General features: G+C 38.1%; 1 protein-coding gene across 3 annotated transcripts in view; it reads right to left on the reverse strand.

The window, feature by feature from the left end:
* The window catches only part of pdzrn3b (PDZ domain containing RING finger 3b), a 136,307-nt gene that overhangs the window by 9,523 nt on the left and 108,955 nt on the right, over positions 1-17,829 (reverse strand). For 2 of the 3 annotated variants that reach the window (XM_055161038.1, XM_020935839.2), the window contains one exon: positions 1-13. This exon is cut by the window's left edge and continues 241 nt beyond it. In XM_055161038.1, coding sequence (XP_055017013.1) covers positions 1-13 — 13 coding nt within the window. Of the gene's footprint in view, positions 14-12,255; positions 12,325-17,829 lie in introns of those variants that run through there. The other variant, XM_055161039.1, reaches the window with a different exon arrangement.

The following is a 17,829-nucleotide window of genomic DNA, read 5'->3' on the forward strand; positions in this document are numbered from 1 at the left end:
CCTTTCCATTCACCTGCACAGAGAGATTTATATTCAGCATGATTAAACGCGTTGTATTTATTGAATTATTAAGACAAACTATGAGGAAAATATGGTCTTATAAAATGCGCTGCCCTATTGTGCTGAAGAAATACAGCTAATAATCTTGGTTTGTTTTACAAGGTCAGAGTCAAATGAGAGGAATAACCACTTCATTAGGCGGAGTCTTTCTTTAATGAAGAGAGGTTGTTAGCAGAGTGTGCATCGATGAGCCCCTATTTGCCAAACTCATTTTAAGCACACTCAATCAATTTGACCTACCGCTCCACAGACAGCTCTGTATGCCACAAGTTAACCTCAGATGATTCATTTAAGCAAAAAGGCAATGGAGTATCACAAAGAGCAGCTAATTAAGTGTGTTCGAAGCACTTAAAGGTTGCCCCACACTGATGAGAGATTAGAGCCGAGGTCCTCAGACTAAATAGAAGGTGTCAGCACACTGAGTATAGATGAGTGCACAGTTATAAAATATATTGTATCTCCCATAGAAGAGAGGTTAATCAGATAAAGAAAGTGCTAGGGTATGGATACCAGCAGTGTTGGACAATGGCTAAATACATGTACAGAAATATGTACTGAGAATATTAATTTTGAGTAGCTATATTTCAGTAGAGTTACATTTGGTGGTGTTCAAATAGATTTTTTTTCTCTCTGGGCTAACTCATTCTTTTAAGTCACTCTAAATGCACCATCTCTAGCAGTTGAACAAATTCTTAGCACTTGATGAATGAATGATGAAATGACGAATAACCAATATTAACAACGCCAGAAATAAATAAAACAGCCCCACATGAACTATACATTAAGTTCATGATTCAAATCAAGGGCACCAAGAGTTCATGGCACAACTACAACAACGTGTAACAATCCAGCCAGACTCAAAAGCAGCCTCTGGTGGTCAGAACTCAAACTACAACCAGAGCGGGTCGAAACCTCATCAGCTTCTGAGTCAAACATCAAATGTGTGCTGCAATGAGTCAGAACAAACTACTCAAACTAAAACTATTCTCCAGTTGACAGAGAGAGAGAGAGAGAAAAAAAAAGACTCAGTTACTCAACCCAACTGCTCCTCTTAATTTAAAGGTGCACTATGTAAATCATCGTGAAAGTCCACCACCTGCTTGTTTCCATGGAGATGTATTGCTTTGTCTGTAATGTTCCACAGCCTATTTTAATGTATTTGACTACTATGTTTTACAGCACAAAAATGCCTTGAGAAACATGCATTCTTAATGTGAGTGGAGCCGCCTCTTCACAGCTCTGACCTGTAAGTCGACCTGGTGGGGTCAATTGCTTTTGTTCATGGAGATAAATGAGTTTTAAAAGCTCTGTACCTGATTTATACTGTCTAAAATGTGAAAAACTGCAAACTGCATTCTAAGCATCCTAATTATTCACTTTGATGAGTTTATAAGCACTTTTCACAAATTTCAGAGACTGTCATGGGTAAAGTTCACTTCCTGAAGCACTTCTTGATTATTACTCAATAAAACACTTTATAATTAGGTGCAGGCAGTGTGACCAAATACACAGAAAAAACAGGCACAGGGCCTTTGATGTCATATTCTGCAAAATTCCAGGCAAACAATTACATCTCCATGAAGACAAGCCTGTTTTAGACCCTTCAACAGAAAAGTTACATAGCCCACCTTTAAACTAGACATCACAAATTTCACCAGCCTTGTTTTTTTTCTAGTTTCCCACAGTGTGCCATCTTGCAGCACAAGACAAGAGGCTGTGTGCGTTCCTCGCTGCTGCATAAGACCTGGTTGCCTGGAATCCACACACAAAGCCTTTAGAGCCGGGGCTGAATGTGTGCAGTCCCCTCCCAGCTGTGGAGGGGGTCCTGCTGGCCTCATTCAGCTGCTCACCTCTGACACACAGCGTCTTTAGTTGCACACTGGGAAAAAACACACACAACACTTGGAAGACACAACACTCAATAATGCACCACCCGATCTGCTTTGATTTGAAGAGAACACTGAGGCAGATGTACGTTTTGTTAAATAGGGCTGCAAGATGAATCATAATCAAACTGCAATTTTAATGGACGCAAATGGCAACTCACAAATGCAGTACCATAATTTCTTACACAAACAACATAATATCCAATCTTTTTCAGCACACAAACTGTTTAGATCTGTACAAACATGTTCTGAAATACATGATCTGTGTATTCATTCGTTAGCTCATAGACCTCATTCAGTCTTTTTGTCAATTCTTCTGAACACTTTTAAAATGTGAACTTTGAATGGAATCCTATTATTACACATTAATCTCAAATCTAATCGCATTCACAATGCTTTACTACTAAATACTACTAAATCCAAATAAGTACAAGTAGTCGGCAATACAATGGCCAAGACAGTTACATAATCACTGCCTAACACTGAAATGTTGACAGCCTAAAATCTCAGAATAAGCTCAAATATTAGCATTTTGTGTTGATAAACAAACAGTATAAGCAGTAATAGAAAAGACATCGGTGAATCTTTAGTGAGACAGCTCCTCCTTTTTAATTCATCCATCTTAAGGACAAGGGGGCACTGGGGTCCCACTTAAAGGAATACTAATTAGGTCTAAATCACACGGCTGTCTGGAGAGGAATTTACACAGCTGGGCTATTGTTATTCACTATTTTTTTTCTTTCATTAAAACACTCGCAATTTGACCTCCACCAGGGTCACAGTAGAATGAGAAACTGTATATAACGATACTTTAATACAGCTTCAGAAAAAGGCAGAATTTGTGTGGGCACTTGATATAAGAGCTAGCTTTCCAGATGATAATTAGGGTGAGAAGAGATGTGCCAGGGCCCAGGACCAAGAGCCTGCTCAATCCTGCTATGCAAATCACTGTGGATGTTGATATAGGGCTGATGTATTCATAGAGCCGTCAGGCAGTAATCTCTTTTTTTATTATCTGTGGACAGATCCTTTTATTCAATAATTATTCATTCAAGACAGGTGCTAAATTCACATGGAAGATAATATACTCCTCAATTATGTATTCCAACAGTCAAAACGACTAAACAAATCTACTACTGTGGGATGGTACATGCAGTAAAGGGCCTGAACCTCATTTCCATGTATTCCATGTATTCAATTCATCTTGCGCCAGTACAGATATATTGTAAGCAGCTCTTGTCCACTGTGTACTGCATATATTATTATATATAATAGATTCATTGTCTCATAATCAGGAAGTGCACTGTTGGCATGGTAACTGTTGTTTATTGTGACAGCAAAAACTCCACTCTGACCTCTGAAAGTTGTAAAAGTGCTTATAAACTCATTGTAGTGAATAATTAAAATGGTCTGAATACACAAGGTAAGTGAGAAATAACTTTGGACCAGTTCAATTTTTCAGTTTTTAAGACAATAAATAGTTTATTGCAGAGGATAAGATCAGAAGTGGTCATAAAACTATTTTCACTAAATAGAGCTTTTTTTCTTCAGGGACTAATGTTCTAAAATCCTTGGATTGTACTCATACAGTGCACGCAGAGAATACTTCAGTTAAATCTTGTTATATAACCATTTTCTTTGATTGGCCTATTTAGCCTCTCTGTAATACCTTCACACAATGGAGTCCTTAAATTCCAAGTAAGCATTCTTTTTAGAAAACAAAGTTACATAAGTTAAATAAACCTGTGCCTGGCCATCTCCAAGAGGCAAACACAACAGTTCGAGAACACTCCACAAGTGTCTTTTGCTTGCTTACGCTTATACTCATCTAATCCACAAAAGTTTGCACAAAGAACCATTTTCTGCATTGCTTTCAATTGTGAATGTGGGTCATTCTGCCTTTAATTTCTACAAGAAAGCAAACTGAATGCCTGTCACTTCTCAGAGTGTGCCTCCTCATGTTGTTCCTTTCAGTAATCTGACAAATAGATGAGCACGGGCTCCAAAACATAGCTGCTTTTATTTGCCACAAAACACAGTTGTGCCAAGGATTACAGACCAAAGAGTTCCATATACAAAGAGTGCTTTATATGAACTACTTAGAGGCCAGTTTTAGTCAATGGTTCACTTCCTGTCAGCTGAGCAAAAACTTTCTTTGAAACTGTAAAAAATGAAAATGAAAAAAGCTAAAGATACAGGATTTGAGACATGCTGCACCACACATCTTAGCAGATGCTATTGCAATGGCATCACATCAAAACTTTAATTCAAAGTAAACAAGGCTCATCTGTTTATATGTTTTTAAAGCTGAATTAAATATGGAATTAGAAAACTGGTACATTAACATTTCAAAATGAAGTTTAGACTACATGATGATCTCTGTAACAAAATATAAAAAATGTTCATTGTATCATAGAGAATGAAGACAAATCCATGACAAACTTCCACGCCTGTTCTTAATTAAAATCACTCAAAATGCTGTTTCATCTCTGTGTCTTTCATCATGTCCCATGTGTAAACTGATCAGAGATGGCAGCTCTTGCTGGCTGCTTTGCTGCCAGATTCTGGTTATGTCTTTGTCATATGCTTGACAGTAAGTACAATGCCAGCCACCTGCTCCGCCGTCTAACAGAAGTACCGACCAAGGCCCAGTGCTACCATTGGTCCTGCATGGTTATCATTAAACCACACATAGGCCCGTCATGGCCCACTACAGCAGATCTCCGGCTGGGTTTTGAGGCTGCCACTGTCAAGCCTCATTAAAAGCCTCTGGTCCCACTGAGCCTCTTTACTTTTCCCCTGCAGTGCTTTGATAATAGGGTCTGTATGACTGCAGCTTGGGACATGAGCGGTCTGCAAATAATGACATGTCACATGACCTTTTGAGGGCTAATAATAGAGTTTATATAGGAACAAACAGAACAATGATTTGAACTACAATATAAACAAGTATGTAATATTAAGTGCAAATTTGTTTTAGTAAATTTGATGATTTGCAAGCTGAGTGGGACAAGGAACTTGAGGATTTGATTCCAAGCAAACTGCCAACCACCACTCTAGGTGAAGCCTCCATTTTAGATTACTGTTGTGTGACCATTTCTTAACCAGCCAGTGTCCAGGATATAAACTATGCATGATAAAGCAAAGTGAAGAAATTAAACAAGAAAGTGATTCTAGAGCGATATAATCTACTACCCCTCACCATGTAAAGGCTAAGGCATGCTCATAATAAAATATAATATAATGTTTGTGTAATTGCTTGTTCATAGCAAAAGTAGGTAGAATTCTGTCTGCTGTTGTGTACGGATGTAACAATATCCACAACTCAAGGTACAGTACTGTGATATTTTTCTTTTTTTCTTTTAAAATTGCTTTGATAAGTTAATGGTTCTGTCATAATCCAAAGAATTAAGAACACTGCTTAATAACAGTTATTTCTTAATGTAGACTGCACTGAAACTCATGGACTATGTAGTTCCCTCTGCATTATAACAATGAATTTAAGCAAAGAGAATCATAACTCAATACATGGTGATGGCCCATGACTTTCTTGTGAGATCTAACAATGCATTATGACGATATTTGAGTTTCATCTACTGTCACCTACTGTTGAGAGAATTCAACCATCTTTTGTTATTGGAAGATGAACAATATGATGTGGAAAGAAACCAAACTTGTAGAATCAGACTCCATATTTGAAAGCAGCGCTGTGCCTCTAATTAAGCAGTCTCTCTCTTGTATGATCCACAGCACGACGCCACAGCCTCGACTGTTGTTCCACGGACAGACACTGTTTCGAGGGCTCTACCTTTAAGTCCCTGACAAAAGCAACATCTCCACATGGTGCCCCTCCAGCTTTGAAGACTGAACACAGGGCTCCAGTGCAGTCTGAGGGGTCAAGTTCAAAGAGAGCTCCAGGGCCTGCCTCTGTAATGATCACCTGGGAAAGGAAAATCACTTAACTAAGATGATAAATCAGAGCAGTACAGAAACAGACGATCAAATACATGAGAGGAATATGGTTGATGCAGACTGCATATAAACAGTGAGTGCATATTATGTAGTTTAGTGGGATAATACCCAAGGTACACATGATCCTGTCAGATCTCAGAAGCTAAGAAAAAGATAAAATCACAGCACTAAGTTATAAAAATGAACCCCTCATCAATACAGAAAGGTTTTAAACAGTTTAAATGTATTTCTCAAATTACATTACACATACATTTTATTATATAAATATATAATTATATATTATATATTATTATTATTAGTAGTATTATTTATGTATTTATTTATATTTTTTTCAACTGGGTCAGTTGATTTGATGCTTTACATTATTTCCTATGTATAATCATTTATGCTGAGATGGTTGCATGTCTGGCTTTAACTTCAACATCCTCCACACTTGAATGCACAAAGATCTCTGGACTTAAATTAGGAAGTATTTGAAGAATATGTCACTGTATAGTTTTTGCTAAGCTTTTGGATGTTTATGAGAAACAAACCCAAACTAAGATAAAGAATGCCACACACACAGTGCTCATGCAGGGACACTTACACATAATAAGGAAGACCTTGGAGCACTGATGGAACATTCATTCAAGTGAACTGGATCAATGGGCCAGACAGACCTGTGTGAACTCAGAGACCCCAAACTGACCATGATTAACTGGGCCATGGGAGCATTCGTTCTGGGGCACATGATGTAATGATTAAGCGTGTTAAGTTACTCATATGTCTGGACAGCACTGTAAGGTGTTAATATGAGTTCTAGACACAGCATTTATTATTTGGCACAGTGTCCTGAATTGTTTGGGTTTTAGCCAAAGAATGCTGGTAGGTCAGCTTTTTTCCCTACTGTCAAAATTTGATGGTTGTATCCCACTTCCACCAGAGATTACTGATGTGTCAATAGAAGACAGAAAAAACACACTAAGGCTTCAGTTTATGTATTCACTCATGTAATATATGTGAACGGTCTCTTGGTTTAAAAAGTGCTACAGGTTTGCCCTTTGTATGTAAACTGAGGGACCGTTTTTTTCCCATAGCTGTCGCACTCGGATATGCGCTTTATCATGCACTTTAGTCATGTAAATGGAATGACAGTCAGTGTGTTATATCCATTTGTTTTACCTAATACTGATTATGATGATGCTGATTGCACTGGTCAGATGCTAAAAGTGCATGTTACTGTACTGTACTTGTAGAAGTGAAATGGCAATAAATTTAATCAGAATCTAGATTACTGTAAAAAAAAAATAATAAATCTAATGAAATAAAAATCACATATCACCACTGTGGTAACCATGCCTTGATAAGAGCATGAATTGAAACACATTTTTTTTGCATTAATAGATTATGAGCACTCTACGCTGGGAGCTTTAGTTTTGCTACAATGCTGCTTTTGAGACGTCAGTGGCCGGATCTCAAAGCAATTCTTCTTCAGGCTGACAGTTTTATATGAGCTTTTATAGATACCAGGTCTTATCAGTGGCGATGCTTTCAATCTGGCAATAACGACAGATGACAAGGCTTCCAAAGACTCACAGCCAGGTTACATGATTGAAGGCTACACTGCCATCACAACAAACAAGTCCCCCCCGACTCCACACACCATGTCACTGCTGTTATGAGTACCACCAGGGGATGAACAAAGCCAGGAATTTGTGACCAACATTAAACAGCCTGTACCTTAATTTATTATTATTGTTTACATCATACATTGGATGGTCAAAGCTGTTAAATAAGACTGTAAAATATAATATATACATTTTTACATGGCAATTTCTTGAGTAATGAATAACAAAGAAGATACATAACTAGGGATGGGCATTCGATGAAATTTTCTTAATCGATCGTTGGAAGAATTAACAATCGATTATCAATTAATCATTAACGTTTTTATATTAAAATGATCATCATTATTATTACTATCTGCACTACTAATCTGCATAAATAAATTCAACTTTACGACATATAAACCGTGACCGCTTTAGAGCCACATCAGCCCATTTGACATTATAATGTGTTTAATTCAATTTTGCGCAACTCTCACAGAAACAAAACTTAAAACCGCATCGCTAATTTGCATAAACTAAGCGAAGATAAAACTACAGTTCTTGTGTCGCTGATGTGGTTCAATTTCTGTCAGATTAAAAGACATGACTCAGTGGAATACAGGTTAGTGTGAACATATTTGTGTTTGTTAAAACCAGGACACCGTACGGGGGGAGGGAGGTGGGGACTTGTCATCGACATTGAGCGACTCTCACCTGGTAAATCTTTTCCCACTGGACACAGAAACATATGTGCTGCTTTGTACACTGTGCACATGGACTCACACTTGTCCCGAACACAACGGAAAGTGTGGAATTTCTTGTACAAGTCACTGTTGCACTTCAGTACGTTGCAGGCTGCTCGCTCCTTCTGAGTGCAAAGAGCTACATGTACGGACCCCTGTTTGGTCACGCTACACACAGCAACCTACATTCGGTTTGTCGAGTAAAATAAACGTAATCGATGAAATTCTTAATGATCAATTATCGATTAATCAACTAATCACGCCCATCCCTATACATAACATACTGACACTATCCCAGACAGTTGTTTCGTGTCATGGTGCAACATCACAACACAACACAACTCATAGGAAGTGTTCATGGGGACGCTTCCGGCTCCATCAACTCTCTTTCCAACTGGCTTTACATTGGAAAATTGTCACCCTTCTCTCTGTAAATGCTGCAGTGAGCGTCATCATTTTGGTCTTAAAATGTTCATATTAACCTGCTCTACATGATCCTGGTGTTTTTATTTTGCTTTTTTTTAATATGTAATTAAATTCCTATTTCTTATGTGAACCTAGGATTATGAGCTTCATTTGACAGGAGCCAAACGCTACGGGTGACTTCACACTCCCTTAGTCCACCTCTTCATAAGTCTATGGTACACACACGCATCATACAAACAACATCATTATCATTTTGTTGTATTTTTTCTCGTCCTGATCAAAGCCTCCCTCTGTGCTTGGCTCCTTCTTGCCCTGATGCGCAGATGTCATTTAAGGGCTCGATAATGAGCACACCAGATCATTTTGTTCACTTAAAGCAGCCACCAGTCACCCCGCGTGGAAAATCTGAGTCTGTGCAATAGTGATAGATAGCTAACCCAGTGTTTTCGCTCATTAGACCAGGCTAGCACTTGAATCTAAACAGCCACAAGAACATGTTCAGAGTAAGTCTCAATTAGAAGTGACACTGAAGCATAACCCGCAGCACACACGGGGAGATATGAGCGCTTAAACAAGAAACACTGTACTAATAATGTTGCCAGAGAAAGCACTTGTGTTCCTATTTTGACAAAAGTGAGGTCATGCAGAGTTCAAATAAGGGCTAAAAAAGACACAACAGTGAATAATGTGATCCCATAATAATGAAGTTCTAACCTTGAATCAGTCTTAACCCTCTCAGGCTCAAATACAATTTTAGTAACAGGAAAAAAATCTGATATTTGGGCAAAATGATCATATGGGGTAGTAATATACAATCCTGACTTTTCTGAGAGACCTTCAGATCCAGTGTGTTCTGGGATGTTTGGTCCGGTGTGGTAAATTAACACTGAAGACTGAAAATGATATGAACACTAACTTTATGTGTAAACCACTTTTCATAACAATGAAAACATAAAGCACAGTGTAACAGCTTTACAGTGGCAGAACAACATCACTTTTTCGTGTGGTTCTCCAAGAAACAATTTTTATCCTTTGTAAACAACAAAAGTACTTTGCACTTTGCACTTCTGGCAGGTCGTTTGTGTGTAGCCATTCTTACAGTCTGCATCGTCCACGTTTATCAGCATGGATGGAAAAAAAGGCTCCTGAGTAAAAAAGCTCATAAAATATGAATTTGGAGTAAGTAGGTAATTGGCATTTAGCTGTTGTAAATCCGCAACGCCTGCCTGGAGAGGGTTAATAACCTGTGTTCCTTTTGTATTAAGTCATTCTTCATGCTTGATTATGTCTGATTAAATTGCAGTTATAATCAAATGTTATCAATAATTTTAGCAAGGGTATTATAGGGATGGGGTGGGATCCAGTTTTCACAAGAATGAGACAAGACGAGATTTTGACATTATTCATAATAAATGATGTGATTCAGTTCATGATTTTGGCCTCACCATTTATGATTTGTGATTTAATATTTTTGCTGTCATTATAGTACTATTTTTTAGGACTATACAACTTCTCAAGAAATGCAACTCATCGCCACTTAAGAATTTTTTGGCAATTACGAACAATTAAGAACATAAGGGAAAAATAATCTCACAAGATCATTTTTCTCATGAGTGGCAATTTTTTCTTACGAGATCTTGTAGTACAAAATCTTGTCTCATCCCTAGGTATTATTTATAGGCAGTGTTGGGAAAGTTACTTTTAAAATGTATTCCCCTACATATTACAGATTACATACCCCAAAATGTAGTTTGTAACGTAATCCAATAAATTACTTAAAGTGAGTAACGTAATCTGAATACTTTGGATTACTTGATTTGCTGTAGAGAAGCAAAGACGAGGAAATCTTCACATAAGATGTTTTGTCTGATAAAAGAAAATAAAAAGCCCAGATTTTACTGAACCAAATTAAAAATATTATTGATAGAAGACGAGGAGACACGGTCCACGCAGCATGATTTAATCCTGTTAAATCCTGTTTTAGACCTGGTTTTAGACCTGGTTTTAGTCCTGGTTTAGTCCTGGTTTAGTCCTGGTTTCCGGCAATGAGTGGAATTACGAAGAAAAAAAAAAAAAAGGCATATAGCCCAAAATGTAAAAACAGGAAAATACCGCCATGTAATCCACTTATTTCAACAAAGTAACTGTAATCCAATTACCACTCACTGAAACTGTAACTGTAACTGAATACAGTTACTCATAATTTGTACTCTGATTACTTAACTCTGGTACATGTAATCCGTTACTCCCCAACACTGTTTATAGGCTACAACTTAATACCCAAACAACTGCACAGCTACTACTACTGTTGCTACTACTGCTTCTACTACAATCACTACTACTGTTACTTCTACTATTGCTGCTTTTACTACTACTACTACTACTACCGCTGCTACCAACTTTTGGGTACTGGCCAACAGACTATGTATTGTTTAACAGCTACTACTCCTGTTCTCTCATGTGAAACATTGTCCCTGCATGTTAACAGACTCTTTACCACCACTTTTCAACGCCTTTCTGTTTCAACATGTAAAATAAGTGCAAACTAAGCAGTGCTCTGTTAAACATAAACTTCAGTCCAAGTCAAGCTGGGGTGAGAGCGCGAGAGCAGCCAGTCAGCGCTCCGTTGACAATGAGGAGGTGGGCAGCGGTGAGCTCTCACAGCATTGAGCGAGCTGTCACCTCACGCCCACCCCCCACCCTCAGGAGCCCCCACTCTCGGGACACCTCCTTTGAGCTCAGTGTGGCCACCTCTCCCTGACCCCCGCGACCGGAGTTCAGCCGCGCTCACAGTGACAGCCTGGCCGCCAAATACTCTGCCCAAACCCCCCCCAGCACACAGGCAGCCTATATTCACACTGGCCTGCAAGTATGCCATGTAACTGAAATGATTATTTTACTAATGCAATATGTACAGTATGAACCTCAAGAATTAAAGTTGAAGGCTATTACAAAAAATAAAATACTGCAATTATAAAGTTCATAAAACAAAACAAAAAAGTCAAAATATTTCATCAGAACAAGTTGTATTTTAAAATCAAATGAAAAAAGGTTCTATCACATATTATAATAATATTCATGGTCATCATCATTAGAAATGTTGCATGATAAAAGTACATTTTCTAATGTGAGGTCCTAACCTGCCTGTTATTGCTTTATCTGGAATGTTCCACAGTATGGCATTAAGCTTATCTTGCATCTGCAGCCATCTGCAGGAATTCAATTGCAGGTGGTACAATTGCTCAAAAACAAAACAAAACAAAACAAAACTTGTATTCTTAGTGTGAGCAAGGTCACATTCCTGGGAATGGAATAATCTCTATGGTCTCTACACAAGCAGGTGACGGATGCTCCACCAGAAAAGTTACATATTGCATCTTTAATGTCCAGCAAAATTAAAATGAAGTACCAAAACAAACTTTTTGAGGTACTCAGCTGCACTACCATATCCATAATATTACAATGTCCAAAATATTGCAAGGAAAAAACTCCTAAACAAAACCAAAACAACACACGTCTGCTTCTACCTCCACTCCTCCTACAGAACAGAAAAGTACACTAAAGCTGGTTTGCTCTGAGTACCTGGCAGATTTCGTAGAGTAGTTTGTAGTGCTCATCGGGCTTCTGCAGGGTACACAGGCTGCATCCCATCGTGGAGCGCTCCGTCCGGCTGCGTTTGGTTAGTCCCCCCGTGCTCTCTCTCTCTCTCTCTCCTCCTCAGCCTCGACCCTGCCTGCCTGTCATGCTCCCAGCCTCTCTCTGCTCTTCAGCCTTCTGCCTGAGCCTTACCCGGGCCACTGACAGAGTACACACATATATATACATACCCCCGCCCCCTTGTGGTTACTGAGTGGCCTCATTGACTATTCATGAAGGGCATGACGGGGATTACAGGCACGCTCACACCACAAGACAGCTTCATTAGCAAACATCATTACATCTATCGTTCACAGATGTACTGACAGAAAGCCTGTTTAATATTGAGGAAGTATTTAATATATGGCTCACATGTTACATTTCTTAGACTTTAATTAGAGCAGTATGAAGAGAGGCATTTGCTGGAGAATTTGTCTCAAATGCCGAACAAATATTGGAACACAACACATCTATTACTGTTATTAATCAAACTTTAATCAAGATTGAAATTCAGTTTCATCTTGAGGACAAAAAAACAATCCTACAAGCAGACAATAACAGCGTGTGGTTTGGAGCAGAGTTCAGAAGAAGTTGCACCCTTTTTTGTGTAACATAGCACTCATTAAAACTGTGCATTATTAATGGTCAGGAAATTGATATTAAAACCATTTTTATTTTGCTTTAGAAGAGAAAAAAATAATCTAAACTGAGCAATATAAGGAAAGAGAATCCTGGTCTTTTACCACACTGCAGCTCCCTAACATCTATAGAGAAAAATACACAATTTCATACCGATATTATGAGTTTTAACACATCAACTGAACCATGTGTCACTCCCATGTTCTGGTTAGATTATTTCTACTCCTTGTTTGCTTGAGAGCTAATCATAGACCATAAGCATTCTCTCCAGACACATAGAGCGAGGAAAAACTGCAACAAAAGGAGATACATTGACCCACTGGAGCGTCTTATACAAAGTGGCGCCTCCCTTATGCCGTCCAATGCTTAGTGCACACCCAAAGCTGGCATGGACAGTTGGCTACAATACCACTCAGTCGACCAAAGATAACTGTTTCTCTGTGCAACTTTGGCACAGAAAATAAAAACATTCAGCTCCACCCTCAGATATATTTTAAACCCTTTATATGATTTGATCCCACTGGTGTCACAAAAGGATTGCTTTAATTGACTGGGCAGCATAAGCCACATACCTGGATAGATTTTGGGGTCCTGGGGGAGAGCTCTGTCTGCCACTGATAGGGGTGTTTCTTCCAACCAGATGCGTCCACTGATCCCTATCTATCAGCACTTCCCCAGTCCGCAGCCGGGACTGTTATTAAAAGGGCTCAGAGGTTTGCAAGTCAAATGTCAAGCAAATTCTGGGTTTAGATTTCAAAATGCCACCAAAAACAAATTACAGGGCATGGAATGACAATATTTCAGACAAAGAACAAGGGAAATTGGTCTCTTTGTGAGGTGATCCATACAGTGAGGAAACAATGACATTTACTGAATATTCCAGAGGTATCTCCATACATTTCCATAGAAACAAATGTCAACTTTTGTGAATGAAGAGCGAGGTTAGCAGGTCCAGGGTATAGTGGATAGAAAGTTGGTATGAATAAAACAGGGAGAAAAATGACCTGGCACACAAGAAAAGAACTAGGGTTAATCCTGCATTATATTCTCCTATTTAGTTGCACTTATTTAACTGTACTGTCAATTAAAATCTTAAAATTTTCCCACAAATTCTTGTAATTCCCTACACAACTTAAATCTAGAAAAAAAAAAAATCAAACGCTAGAGGCAATGTGGTGCATGGGAGCTTAACATATGTGCTGTTCCTAATCACTAAATTCTTCGCTCGTCTGGGTGCTAGTCTGTGAAAGCTTCTATCCAGCCAGCATGCAAACCAATTCTGCGCTTACATTAGCCTTCCTGTAGTGCCTGGGGCAGGGATCAGAGCCGAGTTGTAGCCAGCGTTCTTACCCGCCTAATCTTTCTTTCACGCTCATATTATCCTTTTCAGTGAGTCAAAATGGACACAGCTCAGATATGAACTTGTGTAAAACCTGATTTCAGCTGCTGCTGGGAAAGAGAATATTGCGTTGGTTTAAGCGGGTTTGATTTGACTAAGAATTGACAAAACAAACTGACAGCTCAGCATCAATCTAGTACAAATAATACACTTATTAAAACTTTATACACTTTCCTTGGGTTTCATAGTAATGAAAAATTAGCACCCTTGCCATGGTGATGTAGCCCGATTTACCTCGCAGCAGCAGGATTCGTTCGCTTGATGGTAGGCAGGTACTTTTTTATTACCATTACCATTCGCTGCTATTTGGTCGTGATGTAATGCGCCACTAACGGGGCTAATATATTAAGCTTTTCCCAAATCCCGTAGGAAGAAGGGCAATAACCTCTTTTCCCTTGATAAAATTCACCAAACATTCTCTTTGTTCCAGCTTTAAATCCTCGATTTTGGGAATCACACAACACAGGATGTCAGGCTTCATTTACATCCACCTCGACCGCTTCACTGATTGGCTGGTGTGCGGTCTACAACTTCCAGGGTTCTTGCAAACTGTCTAGTGTATTCCAATTCCTGACCTAGTCGCTGGAGAGAAATAATAGTGATATGTGCCTGGTCAAGCAGAAGTAAACATCAAGGCCAAAAATTCAAGTTAATGCATCTGATATAAAAATGTATTGAACAGATACATATGTACTCTAGTTTATGAAACTGTTGACCTTTTTTCTGTACCATTTTTGGTTCTAAAGTTCCATATGTTTTAAACAGACCATGTATGAAACATGGAACAAAAATTATTTCCCAAATTTCAAAGACCTGCAAATCATGTCAATAAATTGATGTATTTCATCATATCTTGTGTTATTCCATCTTTGAACTGTTGATGAAGGTACATGATTTAAAAAAAAAAAAAAAAAAGTATTTAAAATGATAAAAATTTGCTTGGAAGGACTGACATATTTTATAGAAATAGTTTCCTTTCATTTTGAAGTAATATTAAAGTATTCAGAAGAAAAAAGCGACAAATGATGTAAAATCCTGCACCTTGTTTGCACAATTTTCCCTCCGTTACTTTTCCCTCCGTTACCATGACCTTTCTTAATAAAAAATCTCATGACTCAAAAAGTAAGAGGTTTTTCAACCTAATCTTGTACCATATGGTAGAAAACTATATGAAGCAAATATTCAAACCAGTTTGTTAAGGATATGGAAGTGAGAACCAAGAGTTATCACTGTTTGTGTTTATTGCCCAAAAAGTGCTGCATATTTCATTCCCTCCGTTACTAACACGAGTTTTTAAATTTTTTGTCAACAACTTGAAAGAATATCACAGGTTTAACTTGACCCTGTTGGAGTGTAACTCTTTCCTACATTCTGATACTTTACTTATTTCAATAGTCCCTCTAGTTTCTGAATAAGAGACATTTGAATGTCAAAAATCTGCCCCTGTTTCCCTCCGTTACCACTTGACCGGACTCATAGGCAATTCTAAGCAAAATCTTGTACACATATTTTGAATTGTGAAGTCCTCAAACGTTACATGTAACAGGCTGAAACCTATAAATAAGTCTGCATGATAAAAGATCTGTCTAAAATTTAGTTAAAAATGATTGGAAAACCAATGTATAATATTGCTGAACTATTTTACTTTGACAATTCTTGGGAACGCAGAATGAACAGCTATTTTTATGCTTAAAGTTACTGCATTAACTCCCAATTAACCTGTTCTATGTTAGGGCGGGCACAGCAGTCATATTTGATCTATGCTTGGATGGGTCATTCATATTTATGGGGATTGTGCGGTGTTGTGTCCCAGAGGTCCCAGTTTAAGTCATGGCATTGGCTCTAGCCGCTGTGGGATCAGCTGGCTATTCTAAACAAGTGTGTATGTTTAACCACTTCCTTTTCCTTCCTGTTTATTGTCGTCTACCATTTTTTTGTGCTTTAGAGGATTTTGATAAGAATATTCAGGAATATTTTGAATATGGGCAATATATTGGTTTGGGTGATATTGATACTCAATACTGAAATTTTTGGGCATGGTCCCATTCTTTGTGTGGCCTTTTTGAACAGACTGACGCATCAAAATTAAAATAGAAAAATGCTGTGGAACAAATGTACAGAAAACCTAAAATTGTGCACCACACTCTTCCAGTTTATAAAGAAGTTTAAATGTTTAACTCTGGACAGATACATGAAATATGATACTTAGTTTGTGCTGTAGTACTTTGTTGTACTGTTTCTGATTAGTTTGTTTCCTCCTGCTGTATTTTTGAAGATGAACTGGTTTTAAAACGACGCTCTGACAAAGGAATAAAGGGTAAAGGCAGAATAAGCTTAAGTTTCAGCCTGCACCTTTTCGGTCTGTGTATGTTAAATATGACTGTCTGTGAATTAATGTCAAAATATACCTGTGACCGAAATAAATAAATAAACAAACAAATAAATAAATAAAATAAATAAATGTATAACTCAATTCTATTTTTTGTTTTAGACCAACAAAATCAGCATTGGTATCTGACATGACAACATCAGGTTAATGGGACAAATGCCACACAGAGAACTCTATTAGCCAGTGTATTATGGGTGTCCGCATAAGTTGTCGACATAGCAGTAAGTGAAGAAACCCAATCCTGATGTAGGGCAGTGATAACAGGGGGAAGTGGGATGTCCAGGTGCTGACACTTGGGCCTAACGCACTCTGCAGATGGTGAAGATCAGGAATGATAAAGAAACGGAAACCAAAATCACCAACCATCATTTCAGAGTTAATCCAGAAGTGGGGCATGATCCTCTTTAGACAGTATTAATGTCAGTTCATATCCTGAGAAAATTAGCAATGTGTTTAGTTTAATTTAATGCAATCTTGAATCTTCATTTTCACCAAAGCATAAAATTCAATTAAGTAACTGGAAAACATACTCTGGTGTAAATATGGTGTCTTAGCCACCACTAAAGATCACACAATTTGGAACAATCTTGAGTGCATTCTGTTTGTTTGGCAAGTGGATTAAAGGTCCTATATTATGCAAAACTGACTCTGTGAGCTTTAAGACATGTTCAAATGTTGTTACCTCATCAAAAAAACAAAACAAAAAAAAAAAAAACCTGGAGTTGTGTTTTATTTCATTCACACATGTTTGAGTAACCCTTTATAATTAGTCTGTCTACATCTCCCAAGCTCAAAACGCTCTGTTCCACCTTGTGATGTCATGTAGTGGTAGTTTTAAACTTAACCACCACCTTTTGACCTTTAGTTCAGTAGAGATTGGCACTTCCAGGGCTGCAATCATCAAAATGATTCTAGTGAAGGTGTATTTTGGTTTTAAAACACAGTGGAGCACTTCCTGTATTACTTGTACATGATATCACAAAGTGGAAGAGAAGAACTCAGTGAGTGGTAATTGGATTACAGTTACTTTGTTGAAATAAATGGATTACACAGCGGTATTTTCCTGTTTTCACATTATTTTTATTTCATTTTT

Source organism: Boleophthalmus pectinirostris, unplaced genomic scaffold, assembly GCF_026225935.1.
Source record: "Boleophthalmus pectinirostris isolate CB_2022bp ecotype Guang Dong unplaced genomic scaffold, ASM2622593v1 HiC_scaffold_3, whole genome shotgun sequence".
In the NCBI taxonomy this organism is placed as follows: Eukaryota; Metazoa; Chordata; class Actinopteri; order Gobiiformes; family Gobiidae; genus Boleophthalmus; species Boleophthalmus pectinirostris.